The sequence below is a fragment of the Mauremys mutica genome, chromosome 1 (genome assembly GCF_020497125.1).
Source record: "Mauremys mutica isolate MM-2020 ecotype Southern chromosome 1, ASM2049712v1, whole genome shotgun sequence".
Lineage (NCBI taxonomy): Eukaryota > Metazoa > Chordata > Testudines > Geoemydidae > Mauremys > Mauremys mutica.
This window is the reverse complement of record NC_059072.1, coordinates 85,954,732-85,969,685: the sequence shown is the minus strand read 5'-3', so window position 1 is coordinate 85,969,685 and position 14,954 is coordinate 85,954,732. Positions and strand designations below refer to the sequence as shown.

The 14,954-nt window shown below is 41.2% G+C and overlaps 1 protein-coding gene across 12 annotated transcripts in view; it reads right to left on the bottom strand.

Moving 5' to 3' along the window:
- The window catches only part of TMPO (thymopoietin), a 41,022-nt gene that overhangs the window by 19,441 nt on the left and 6,627 nt on the right, over window positions 1–14,954 (bottom strand). For all 12 annotated transcript variants that reach the window (XM_044981658.1, XM_044981610.1, XM_044981687.1 and 9 more), the window contains exon 2: window positions 2,393–2,519. In XM_044981658.1, coding sequence (XP_044837593.1) covers window positions 2,393–2,519 — 127 coding nt within the window. The remainder of the gene's footprint in view (window positions 1–2,392; window positions 2,520–14,954) is intronic.

Below are 14,954 nucleotides of genomic sequence, written 5' to 3'. Positions count from 1 at the left end.
TCCAAGAGCTTTCCCACTTAATACTTAGTAGTGCCAACTGTTTGGCATGGATGCCCACTTCCAATAGGTATAGTATAAATACAAGACAACACTGTAGTCCATTATTCCAGCTATGAAACACAGGATACCTAAAGAGGCAGCTGATGTTATTGTAACTACAGAGATCTTTCAAAGTGGAGTTTCTACCCACAAAAATTTTATAGCCTGAAGATGTACGAGATCTAGTGCATCTCTTCCATATCAGAGATGCTCATGCAAACCCCATGGAGCCTGTCAACACCCTGAAAGTGGCTGATGTTGCTTTGTTTCTACTCAAGCATGAGCCTACCAAGTTTTCTGCCAAGATGGAGTGGCAGTGACTTTCTCAAGACAGTGTGATCCATTTTTGTTCCAATTCAAATTAAAGAATCTTCCCAATTATAGGTTAAGCATTTGGATTTTGCAGGTGGCTCTTCCTCCAGTGTTACTTCAAGGGTTTTACGTATGTTTTTGCATACTTTGGGACAGAAAGTCAGCACACAAAAAATCTGAGACAAGGCAGTGTGGACTAACGTATCTCTGTTGCTAACAGTTCCATTAGAGCTCTGCTGCAGAGGATACGAAAAAGGCTAAGTATATACCTACACCAGCAATTCAGATGTTTGAACCTAATCCCCATCAACTGGGGAAGGAGTCTTCCAATAGCAAGCAGTTTAGAGTAGGAAAGTTCAATCTTTGGTGTTTTAAAGAGACTACTGGCACCATCTCACTGCAGTCACATTCTGCGATTTGAATATGCATCCCCAAGACTAGCAAAGGGATTTTTCGGGGAGAGGGAAGAAAAAAAACCAAAACAAAAACTTATAACAGGGAATTGCAGTGTGAAAGCGTTTAAATTGGAGTTTCCACCTCTGCTTTCCCAACAGCTCCCTAACATTACTGTGCATCATGTTTTCTTCAAGCCAGCTTGCTGAGTAATGCAAATTCTCTCCTGACTGGTCAGTCTGCTGTGCAGGTAACCAATGAAAGTCATGAGCCACAGAAAGATATATAAATGATTGGATATATGGAGGTCTAATACCCAGTTTCTTAAACCTACTCCATGAATTATATTTGTTCAGACTATAGGGGATGGGGGGAAAGTGTTCTGAACAAGGCAGATGAAAGTGATTTTTAAAAATCAGATCAAATTTAATTTTAAATAGGCTTATTTTTATAAAAATATTTAGAAGGTATGACAACCTATGTTTAGGCCTAAATTTACTATAATCTATTAACATAATTTACATTAGATAAAATATTATGCAGTAGATGTTTGAGGCTGAAGTTTTCAAGGCAGTCAAATGACTGACCTGGTGGAAGTCACTGGCTAAGCACTTGGAATCAGAGTTTGTTGAAGTACTGAAATATCTTTAGACAGCAAGAGCCTCTTCTGCACATGCTCTCTTCATGAATTTGTCAGCTTTGAAGTAGTAACTGAACTGAATAAACTGAAATGGAGTTGAAACAGCAGGAAAGTTTATTTTCCTCTTCCAAACTACAAACATGAACTAGGTGGGAAAGGATGAGAGCTACAGTTCTAAAAATCTTGGAAGGATCTGATGACCAGAAACAAATCAGTTGATCTAACTACAGTCAGTCAGTTTTAAATGTAAGATACATTTTGATAAACTTATTTTACCTTGTGTATCCAGCACATTTAAGGTAGCTTTATTTTTTTTTTAAAACAAAAAAGCAAATACTGTGGTTTTGTGCATTTTTAATTGCATTCCAGTTTTCATCCAAATAGAGCTTGACACAAATCACAAGTAAAAATAATCTAGCAAATAAATAAAGCATCAGTCACCAAAAGATGGATACAGAGTCTGACTGGGAAATGAAAGGAAATGAGACAATATCGGTCAGCATGAGAGGCAGCACACCAAGAGCCTAACCACTGTCAAATTTGTTTGAATGGGCCTCTTGGCAATGTAGAGCATGTTTTAATGGATTACAACCAATTAGCCTCTTTTTAGGGAAGTAACTAAAGTACAAAAGCAAAACAAGATTAAAATAGATTTAAATCGAGGTATGCTATTTGTTGATTTAAAATCAATCCACTAATTCTAAGGTTGTACAGTTAGTCTTCTCATTAATGTAAATTGTTTAATTTCACATGTATGGATATTTTTAAGTTAAATTATCTGTTTGGAGTACAAACTGTTTAGCAATGGTTGTTTTAATTACCTTCTGTTAAAGAACCAGAAGTGTATTTTATTTTACTTAAATAATACTTCTCACAGAAAATCTAGACTACCGTATTAGCTCTTTACACTGTAAGCTCTGCAGCATAGACCATATATTACTTATGTGATGCAATAGTTGTATGTAATTATACATAATAAATCAGTAGTATTTGATATCTTTTACCTACCTAAAATTGGACCAGGGGTCACTCCATATTTTACAAGTTGCTCTTGAAGGTCTTCATTACTGAGCTCTGTTACATCTAGGTCATCTTTCTCCTCCAGCCTGGGCTTGTCTGTTTTCTTTGTGGCTTTCTGTAAAGGGAAAAGAAAAAGAAAAAATGTACACCATTTCTCCATGCATTACAAAACCAAAGTCTTTGTCCCTATTGAAGGAGTAGAGGGAATGCATGTGGGCTGTACTGAAGCAATAGAGGACAGCAGTTTTGATATTCACTCATTTTTGTTTAGTAGTGTTACCTTTATCAATACCAGATAAAAATATTTCACACAGCATGGAAGTCTTAAATGAACATAGGCCAGTTGTCCAGTTTTAGACGTGAAAGAACAGTGTGTTTTAAGAGCCTCGGAGATCAGATCCTACACGTTTCTTATCTTCTATGCTGACTGAGACTAGCACAGGCATCATAGGTCTTATCTTTCCTACAATGGATAGATCAGGTCTGGAAACTTCCCCAACGCCTGTTTGCCTGAAGACTACACTTACTAGCCCATCAAGCTGAAAAATACCTTTACTGTCACACCCCACAAGCTCTGTGTGTATTTAGTTTCCAGTGGCATATCTGCACACCCACCCAGCCTGACCTTGCAGGACTCCACTACCCTTGTGGACACACGGGAAGTTTTGGGCCTTCGAGCACCTCTTTCCTCTTACAGTAGTAATGGGCTCATGAGCTACTCTGCTCCTGCCACTCCCCACCATTCTCTGGAGAGTTGCATACATTTTAGTAAAAAAAATTCCCCAAATCCTATCTACATTATTGCTACCACTGGTGAAATTCTAGGTTGGTCACTGCAGACAAAGCCGGGGCAATCAGCAAACAGTCACTGTCTACAACTTTTATAACTCTCCGCCAAGCTGCACTACTCCTCAGTAGGAAACATATTCATGTCTCACCTGAAAATTTCCTTTCTTGGAGTAATGAAGCCTGCAGATCCATAAGATTGGGTACTCTGCTCTCCACAGCCTTGGAAACTGACCAACCCTGTCAGAGGCAGGAGAGCTGTGGCTTCACCTCTGAAAAACTGCCAGTTGCTACACTTCCATAGCCTAGGAAAAGCTAATTTTCCTCTATATCTGAGAGGAAAAGTAAGTATTAAGACTAAACAGAAAAAGCCTCCTGCAAAGCAAGGATTTCAGTGAATAACTAACTGAAAGCAAATTATTGGCAATCCTTTTCCAATGAATAGCCCATTCAGGGTGGGAGGGATTTGCGGACCTCCTTACTCCAAGAAAGAAAGTTTTCAGGTAAGATACAGATAGATTTTCCTATTCTTGCTTGTAATGAAGTACATGGCAGATCAGTGAAATAAGGATTTTATAGCTGTGTCCACTCAGATGGGGAAAAGAGGACCATATACTGCTATGTACAGATGTTAAAGGGGATAACCCTTTCCTGATAGGTGCTCCTCACTGTAGTGTCACAAAAACTATCAACCAAACCAGCATCCAATGACTGGATGTCCAGCTTGTAGAATTCAAAGGTGATATAAACAGATGACCAGATTGCCTCACACAAGAAAATCTGTTAAAACAGCTAATGATATTTCTGCTCATGAAGTTGCCACAGTTCTAGTGGAGTGAGCTCTGATATTGGAAAATGGAATTAGGCTTTTATAGTATGCTTCTGAGATGCTGCATCTCAGCCACCTGGGGGGAGGAGAACCCCCAAAACAACAAAAAACCCAAAACCCTCTTTCCCTTTGACACTGGATAATAAAGTACAAGAACATTTGTCTTTCTGACCTGTGTGATGAATATGCACTTGAGAGGTCTGCAGACATCCAAAGAATGCCAAAATTTGTCTTTGGAGTGCAATAGAGCTGGACAAGGTTCCTAAATCAGCTATCCTGTGCTCAGGCAAGACTATCATCAAAAGAAGGCCACTTTAATGGTTAGATAGTAATGAGACCTTAATGAGTGGTTCAAATGCAGGGTCTATAATGGCACTGAGATCACCAGGTAAGATTCAGTATGAGAACTTTATGCATATCAGGAAGATGTTGCTCTTGTAAGAAAAAAAGTGTTAAAAAGCTGGACATCTGGGGAAGATGAAATTCACTACTTATCTACTGCACTAAGGATTCTAGACAAAGCAGCAACCTGACCTCTGAGAGCCTGAAGCGCCAGGCCTAATCCAAGTACATTTTGAAGAAATCTGAGAAAACGTGGTATTGATGCAAATGAGGGGGGGCAACCCTAGCATCAGTAGTTTAAACCTCAAATGGGTCCATAAATATGCTGAATTAGTATATTTATTTCTGGAAGCTAAAATTGTGGATATTGGCACACTAAATAATCTCTTTGGCCTCAGAGGCTCTGTTCAAGAACCAGGCAGCTAGGCTCGGACTGTCTGGATTCTGATCCAGATCTCTCAAAGTGCATATTCACCACAGATCAGGTCAGAAAGACAAAATGCTCCTGTACTTTATTATCTAGTAGCCCTTGTAAGATCATCTCTCTTCTGAATGGAAAGCACATGAGAGGTATTCATACCTTGTCAAGGAGATCAGAGAACCAGCCCTTCATGGCCAAACTGGGGATACCAGAATTACCAGTGCTACTTTCTCTCATGAAGCATTCTGGTGAGGAGAGGAAAAGTGGGGGGAAGGCATAAAAGGAACTTTTTGGTCATCTTTGCAACAAGGTATCTGTTGCCTTGGTTGTGAACCAACCAGAAAGAACAATGCTAAAACTTTGTGATTCCAGTTGGAGGCAAATAGAGCTACTGCTGAGAGACTAAATTTCTTTACCAGGAGATGACACCCCTTTGGGCATAGTTCCCATTCTCAATTATCTAATTTTGCCTTCAGAGCAGTCAGCCGCAACATTCTATTTTGACTTTAATGTTTAGGGAGCAAATGGGCAAAAGGAATGCGCAGTCAAAGGTATCAGGAGGTGAGCTGGAGGACTGTATCTGCCATTATACTCCATGGACGTGACCAGGGAAACCAGGTGCTGAGTATTATTTGCCCTGCTACACTCTGCAGAATTATGCAGCTTGAGGGAAACTGATTTCACTGTGTGCCAACTAGAGGAATCCCATGAGACTCTTCAGAAGATGGGATAAAAGAACATTTTCTTTTTTTGGAGTGTTTTACGTTGGGGGAACTAGAGGGGTCTGAACAGCTGAGAGACCACTTTCTTATGCTTCCCCTTGATCCTCCTCCTCAGAAGGGGGGAGAGAGAGAGAGAAACTTCAGACTTCTGGTTCCTGGGGGTTGGGGAGGGGAGTGGGTGGTCCTTGTGGTTACCCTTTTGCACAGCTGTCTTTTCCTGTAAAAGATGTTTTTACTGGACTGGGTCAAAAAAGGGGGCTTCCCAGGGTCTCATACTTCGTTCAAGTGAGATTCCTGCATGTGGCCTGGAGATGTGATGGGTACCAGGCTCCAACCCTGAATGTTCAAAGGGAGTCCTTGGTCCATTTGCTGCAATGGACTACACTGCTGGTAGGAATGGAGGAAGGGGTTGGGCTCAGAGGCCCCGTACTAGGCACACCTTGTCCCTGGATCCCTGTCAGTAGCTCTCTGCCACTGCAGCAGCAGTGCACAGCTGCTCCGCAGCCAGACAATGTAGCTGAGAATGTGGACTTTGGTGATTGGGTGGGAAGCTTTGCTGACTCTTTGATACCATGCTTCTGCCTGCTGTGGGGAAGGGGAGAGGAGAAAGGGAGCCACTGCTTGCTGATTTCAGGCCGATGCAGTTATCTGTGCCAGGCCTCGGAGATTTTGCTATTGAGATACTGTCACTGCTTTCTGGGAGCTGCCCTACTGAGGGAGGAAGGCTGCAGAAACCCCGCCCCTGCCTTAGAACTTCAGAGGCCTGGGTCTCCACAGAACAGGCACAGATTCCATGTAAGTACTTAATCAGCAGAGGAGATGCAAGAGACAATGTCTAGTTTTCCCCACTTAGCCTTCTCTGCCAGAGTTCCAGCAACTGTCTAGCTGTTGATTCAGAGCAGCTTTTAGCTTTGTATAAATTTGCAAGCAAATCTGCTCTTATTTTAGGGATCACACTACTTTAAATAAAATTAAAGGGGGCATTAGTGCCGGGGTTTGATAGTTCCAGCATCTCAACTGAAACTGGCTGGTTATCAGTTGCTCTGGATTTTCCAGAGAGTAATATGCATCTTCTTGGGCTCTGGAGCGGAGACTTGGACTCTCTTAGCCCAGAAATTCCCATGACATGCTGCTCTCTCTACTCAAGCAAAAATGGAAGCTTCTCAATGTCTAGTTTGAGCCTGATCAAGCCCACAGGAAGAATGGAAAGGTAACGCTTTACACTTTCAGGAATTAAGGGATTCCAAGCAATCTAAGGAGACTAGATTAGCGTACAAAAGTAATCCAGTTAGGGGATTAGTCATATCCCTAAACCACATGTACCCCATTTTGGTTTTCCATATAAACATTTTAACTGCCTCAATAACTAGTTCCAAAACAGTTGAAAACTATCAAGCCTACAACATAAGAACTCTTTTTTTTTTAAATAAAAAGTTCACTTATTGGTCTGTCAGCCACACTTAGTTTGTAACATTAAACATTGCATTTATCTTAACCAGTTTCACTTTTGCTCAATTTTTCTTACTTATCTGTAGTGGTCAAGGCAATGAAATAACTGAAGACTCAAACTCTAGTCAGCATGTTAAAACTCATGCTGGATTCTCTATTACGCATCTGTTTAGGCTAGTACTGTATTGTAGTGGTGTTAAGGCACTGGCCACTGACCAGACTGACATTACAAAACAAAAACACCTCAGCATGCCAGAGGAGTACAGCTAGGTGTGAGGGAAACAATTACAGATATTTAACATTCAAGGAAAATTTTAGAATGTTACCAGCAACAAAACATGATTTACCATGATTTACTGTTTTTCTGGACAGATATCAATTCATCTAGGGCAAGTAGGCAACTTCCCCAAGCAACTGCTATTAGCTTCTCCAAATTCAGAGCTTTCATTTTGAAAAAAGTTTAAGATGTTAAGGATGCAAGAAAAACCTTCCAACCACAGGAGGTTAATCTGGTGCACAGATGTCCTAACTGTGCAGCCAGTTCTAGTGTCTCCGCTGCTATCCTGGAGATTCTACAAGCTGCAGCAGAGTGAAAACTGGCTCCTCTTGCTAGTTTTCATTGCTGTTTATTTAGATCTCTGTAGGTAGCACTGAAATTGATAAGAATCAATTCAATTTCATCCTGGGAAGTTTCTGAGCAACAGCAATTCCATGGGAAGGGGCACTCAAATGAAGGTGTGGACAGGAAGATGAAGTTAAATAGTGGAAACAATACCACCCTTTGACAAGCCAGAAGCTTTAGGGAGGAGTAACGTGAGAACTCTCTACCTACTTTCATGGCAACCAGAAAGCTCTGGGATAAGAGAACATTTTCTTCCTTCTCCCCCACTTCCAGAAACATGAGTGGGGAGTGGAAAGACTTCAAGTTTATCAGATAACCAGAGGCAGAAATTAAGCACCCCCACCCACCCCTTCCTAAACAGGGCTCAAGGACAGTGTCCCTGTAGGAAACCTCAGTCTTCTCCCAACAGCTAAAGGGTACAAGGATTGGTTTCTCACAAACGGTGCACCTGAACAGTCATCCTTCCCTATCTTTCATGTCCTCCATAGCACAATGGGAGGAAGTTCCAATGCAAACATCCCTAAATTCTGAAGTGTTTGTTTGTTCTATCATCCCCCTGCCTTTACAAAAACAAAGCTATGGCTTATTGAACAAAAATAAATCAGTTATAAAACTAGTCCTACAATCATCATTTCCCCCGTGTTCTCAGTTGAATTATCTCCATAGGCATTATTAGCTACTGTGATCCAAGAAAGGAGGGGGGTCAGGCAGAGGAGACATTGGAAATCTGATTCTCGAAGTCTTGGCTACTGACCTCTTGAATATGCAATCCAGCTGCATTTCTGGTTCTTTCCCCTAACTGAAAGCTGGATACCAGCTTTTGCTCCCTAAGCCCCTGCTGCCCTCCTCCACAGAACAGTGCAGACAGCATGCACTATAATCCAGTTAACTCCCCTCATGGAGAAAGCTGGAGAGCAAGAGGCAGCTGCAGGCAGATCAGGGAGGCAAAAATAGTTGGGTGCCTGGCTGCAGCAAAATAGCAAATTCAACACAGAGAGCAGAATTCTGTATCATCTTGGAAACGTACCAAATTCAGACCTCTTTCCATAATTTTGCACTTGGTTCACATTTTCAGAGTTATCTTTGAAACAGGGCTGTCAAGCAATTAAAAAAAAGTAATTGCACTGTTAAACAATAGAATACCAATTGAAATGTATTAAATATTTTTGGATGTTCTTCTACATTTTCAAATATATTGATTTCAGTTACAACACAGAATACAAAGTGTACAGTGCTCACTAGGTTATTTTTGAATTACATATAGTATTTTTTAATTCACCTCATACAAGTACTGTAGTGCAATCTCTTTATCATGAAAATACAACTTACAAATCAAGGGTTTTTTGTGTTACATAACTGCATTCAAAAAACCAACAAAACTTTAAAGCCTACAAGTCCACTCAGTCCTACTTCTTGTTCAGCCAATAGCTCGTTTACATTTGCAGATGATAACGTTGCCCACTTCTTGTTTACAATGTCACCTGAAAGTGAGAACAGGCATTCACATGGCACTATTGTAGCTGGCATCACAAGATATTTATGTGCCAGATGTGCTAAAGATTCATATGTCCCTTCATGCTTCGACCACCATTCCAGAGGACGTGTCCATGCTGATTAATAAATTTCAATTGGTATTCTATTGTTTAACAGTGCAATTAAAACTGATTAATCAAGATTGGGGGGGGTTGAGTTAATTGTGTGAGTTAACTGCAATCAACTGACAGCTCTACTCTGCAACCATCAAGCTTTTTTTTTTTTTTTTTTTTTAAAAAGGGGGGGAAGCTGGGATTCTGGGTCATAGTTCTGAAGCAAGAGTGAATTTCAAGGCTATAGACTCTATAGCAACGGTTCTCAACCTTTTTCTTTCTGTCCCCCCCCCTGCCAACAGGCTATAAAAACTCCACAGCTGTGCCACAACTGTTTTTCTGAATATAAGAGCCAGGCCTGGTATTAGGGGAGGGTAGCAAGCAGGGCAATTGCCCAGGGCCCCATGCCACAAGGGGCCCCGCAAAGCTAGAGTTACTTAGGCTTCAGCCTCGGAGCTTCAGGCTTCAGCCCCATGCAGTGGAGCTTTGGCTTTCTACCCTGGCCCCAGCAAGTCTAATGCCACCCTGCTTGGCAGACTCCCTGAAACCTGCTCATGGGTTCCCAGGGAGCCCTGGGCCCCTGGTTGAGAACCACTGCTCTATGGCATCCTGCTAGTAGGCCCAGTTCTATGAAAACCAGGTGTAAGATCTCCAAGCCCAAGGCCTAGGTGCATAGATGGGAGTGGGCAAAAAAAGAGACTGACAAGTTAAAGAAAACTACCACAGAGGAGTTTTTGGGAGAGAAGTGGGGAAATGATAGGAAGTAGAACACAGAGAAAAAGACAAGACTGACAGCAGCTCAGGAAAGAGATATGCCATGATTATGATTGGCAAGAGAGGAAAAAAAAGTAGAATATGGCAGGAAGAGAATGAAGCAAGAAAAATTAGGATTAGGGCTGTCAATTAATTGCAGTGTAACTCAAGTGATAAATGCAAAACAGATTAACTAGATTAAAAAATAGTTGCAATTAATTGCAGTTTTAATTGCACCGTTATGACCAGTCAACTGGACAACAAGTAAAACCATAAGTAACCAAACAGTAGCATAGACAAACACCACAAAAAACCCGCAAATACCATACTGTGCCTGCACTGCATGTTAAATGTAGGCACATCGGGGCTGCCTGTCCCCAGCATCTCCCCCCACACCCCCAAAAATGTGCTGGGGCTGCCAGCCCAAGGCAGCGGGAGCCAGCCAGCAAAGCAGAAGCAGTGCTGGAGTCTGCACCACTTCAAGCCCTGCCCGCCCCCCAGGAGGGACATGCGCTGTTCTCACCCCACTCCCCTGGGAGGTGGTCATGCTGTTTTCACACACACCTGCTGAGAGTGGGACAAGCTTGCAAACTTATGTCAGAGCTGAATAGGGAGCTCAGCTGCTGCTGAAGCCTGGCCTGGGGTATCAGTTGCTGGATCTGGAGCCCAAACTGCACTTTGTTCACAGTTAGGAACATTTCAGAGTTATGGACAAGCTTCATTGCTAAAGTGTGCATAACTGAGGTTCTACTGTAATAGAATACCAAATTTAAATTATAAAATTTTTGGATTTTTTCTACATTTTTCAAATATTTTATTTCTATTACAGCACAGACTACAAAGTGTATGGTGCTCACTTTTTTTTTTTTAAAAACACAAATATCTGCACTGTAAAAAACAAAATAGTAATTTCCAATTCACCTCAAATACCATAGTGCCATCTCTATTGTGAAAGTGCAACTTATAAATGTCGTTTTTGGGTGGTTTTTTTTTTTTTTTACATAACTGCACTCAAACAAAACTATGTAAAACTTTACAGCCCACAAGTCCACTCAGTCCTACTTCTTGTTAAGCTAATTGCTATGATAAATATAAACAAACTTGTTTATGGGAGATAATGCTACTTGGGATGTAAACGCTTAACTGGTAAGCATTAGGCTAACTGCTAACCATGGTGGCAAGCCAACTGTGCCCCAACCCCGCCGGTGGGACCACACCCCCATCAGGACCCCAGCCACTGCTGCCCTGGCCCACAAGAGCAACCTTGGTTAATGGTTTACTGGTTAAAAAATATAAATTGTAGAGTTTAACTGGTAACTTTAACTGATACACCTCTACCCGGATACAACGTGGTCGTGGGGAGCCAAAAATCCTTACTGCGTTATAGGTGAAATGCCGTTATATCGGGGTAGCGGTGGCAGGACTGCTGCGGTGATTTAAAGAGCATGGGGCTCCAGGCACAGAGAGCCCCAGGCCCTTTAAATCGCTGGTGGAGCCCCGCTGCTGCAGCCCCGGGGTAGCAGCAGTAGGGCTCCAGTGGTGACTTAAAGATCCCAGGCCTCCCCGAAGCAGCCAGAGCCCCGCTGCTACCGTGCTATATGCGAACCCGTGTAATAGCGGGATAGAGATGTATTTGCATCCCTAAATGCTGCCCGCTTTTTATTTACAATATTACCCGAAAGAGAGAACAAGCATTCTTGTCTCCAGTGCTGCAAGATATTTACATGCCAGATATGCTAACTATTCACATGCTCCTTCATGCTTCCATTCTAGAGGACATACTTCCAAGATTAATTTTAATTGGTATTCTATTCTTGTTTAACAGTAAAATTAATTGTGACTATTTTTTTAATCTCACAATTGTGTTTAATTGTTTGACAGCCTTAATTAGGTTTGAACATTACTCATATATTAGTAAAAAAGTTTCAGTATTTGTCAAACTTCAGTTACATTGGGTTATTTGACCAATCCTACAGCTGGGCAAATATTAACCACCAAATGAGATTAATACCAGTGAAATTTAAATATATTCATAATCCCCCCCCCCCGACATTTGGCCAGCCATAGTAGTAATACATTTAAGAGAATAGTTGATTGAACTACAGTGTGGTCAATGCAGCATGTAACAGCACATACTGGTTTTAATTCCTTTACATTGCCTGGGACATGGGCTGGGGGGTGATGGAAGGGAGAGGAGTTGTGGCACAGGCATGTTTCCACCTTTGCTAGTAGGCTGAGTCTTCTGGCTAACAGCTGTCAGAAAAACTTTTCAAGGGCCCTGTCCCCAATTTTTTTGGGGGGGGGGGGGGAAGAAGAGGAGAGGGGACAGACATGTAAACCTAGACTAGAAAGTGAAGTTAACTTTTGAAGTTGTGCACAATGGGTAAGCTTCATTTCCCAAAGTTTAGTGGCATGACTATTATTCACTGAGAGGTAGATGTGTCTGAAGTTTAAGAATTCAAACACCTGCATTATGTAAATACAAAAAAAACCACATTAGTAAAAAAGAGTATTTTATCCATACTAATGTAAACAGCTGACTGTTTTGCTCAAACCTACCACCACCAACTCCTTGAATTTTCTTCTGTAAGGCTAAGTCAACAGCATCAGGGCTCAAAGTGGAGAAAGGTGAAAGTGAGTACTTGAAATGGGGTTAGACTAGAATTCCCACCTGATCCTTTGTTAGTGTTTAATATAGTGTTATTTATAAACCAAAATTACTGTGTAACTATAAACCAAGTCCCATCTATACTTGGCTTATATAGTTTTAAAACTATAGTTAATCGGTTGCAGTCAAACAGTGTTTCGTCAAGGTAAGTTGACACAAAGTCCTGGTCTACACCAAGTAGGATTTTTTTGGTATGTAAATCTAGTAGATTCCCTATGACATATCTGAAGGCTTTTCATCTTAGACTTTTGAATGCATAAAAAGAAATTCTCGTTTCTTATATTAGAAATTTATAGGGAAAAACACTTCTCCATTCGAAGGAAGTTGGTGATGAGGAAGAAAGGAGAGTTATTTGAGCCATTGTGTGTGTTGCTATCTGGTTGCATGGACTCATGACCAACACATACTTCAGGTATACAACTATGTAATACACCTCTACCTCGATATAATGCTGTCCTTGGGAGCCAACAAAATCTTACCGTGTTATAGGTGAAATCGCGTTATATTGAACTTGTTTTCATCCACCGGAGTGCGCAGCCTCCCCCCGGAGCACTTCTTTACCACGTTATATCCGAATTCGTGTTATATCGGGTCACGTTATATCAAGGTAGAGGTGTATTTCAGATCCACATCACAGAATTGCTTCTTAGCAAAGGACAAGGTTTCTCTTGTATTCTTTTATAGGATCTATCATGATGGCAGCTTGACACCTGACTGAGGTCTGTAGGCTATACTGCAATACAAATAAGTGATAGCTTACAAATACCAAAGCTTAAGAGGAGTGTTTCCACTTCACATGTCAAAACAATCAATCAGTCTTTCTAGTGCTGGACAGATGTACAACACTAGTGTTCACTATACATTACCAGCTTGTATTAATGGACTAAAATATAGGAGCATAACGTTTATCACAATCCACAGAATTGGTTACATCCTTAGTAGCACATACTAAAACAGATACGCTCAGCCTTTCACTGTGACGTCGACAGGAATTTTACCACTCACTGCAGCTACTTATTCCTCAGATTACTGTATATTTAAAAGAAACAATCCAACATCACCCTTTCCAGAGCGATACCAGAAATACCAGCAGAGGGGCCCTCACATTATTTTTAGTGCTCTAAAAATAGACTGTCAAGGAACTATTTAACAGGTGGGGAAAAAAATCAGTTGTTTGCAGGTAATACGTTATCTTTATTTCATAAAAACGGAGACAGATGTGCTGAAGGTCCCAAGCAGCAAGTCGTATTAATTTTTTTGGGGGGTGGAAGAGAGAAATACCACCTCTCCTAAAGTAGCATGGACTGACTTTATCTGTGCAAACACAAAGCTATTATGTCACAGCCGTTATTAAACTTGACAAAGTATGGCATCGATTCTTAGATGCACAGGTACAAGATGCGTTGTTACAGGATGCCGTTTTTACATTCAAAGAGACCTTTGACATTATATATGAACTGTAGAATTTTTATAACCTAGTAAGTGTATACAATATTGCAATAACATAATAGTAAAGCAAATCTTTAGCTTTAGGAGCAAGAGTCCACACAGTGAAAATACACTTCTTACCAATGTTCCATAAGTAAGAAATGGAAGACTCTACCCTTGGCGGCAAGGCCCCACTACATGTTCATTGCACAAATAACTAAAGGATCTGGAACCTGACAGACTAGAGAATTGGGCCCTAAATGTTCAAATAAGCAATTAAAAATCAATGGTGCTTCCACATATTTTTTCTAAGATTGTTGTATTAGCCTTACATCCACACTATAACCAAGTTACAGCTTATGACTTGCAACCTCTCTTCAGGTTTTTGAAGGATCTGTCGCTGTTCACCTTGAAGCCTTACCAGCTAGTCTCACTAAGATTGGGGTGGCGAGGGTGAAAGAATGCAAAAAGAGAAAAATTCAGTTCTGCATGTTGTCCCACCCCCACCTTTGCTGCTGAGAAAAGATCCAGCACTGAAATTGCTAGTCACCAAGACCCTCGTTGAAAATAAAATGACTAGAAGAATTTTGCCAAGAGTTAAGATCTGTTGTATTAGGTCAGATTAGTTGTTCTACTACTCCAGTGGCTTGTCTTCAACCGTAGCTGGTATCACATGCTTTAATTAAAGGGGCCAGAAATCATTTGGACAACTATGAAATAACCTGCTAATAAGGAGGATGTTTCTTCCTAAAATGAGGACAGTTACACTGCATTTACACTAAGATTTTCTAAAGCCTTAATCCCAAACAGGTGCAGCTCCACTACTGGTAGTGACAAGGCTGAGGCTTTGGCTACACTTGCACTTCAAAGCGCTGCCGCGGCAGCGCTTTGAAGCGCTAAGTGTAGTCAAAGCGCTAGCGCTGGGAGAGAGCTCTCCCAGCGCT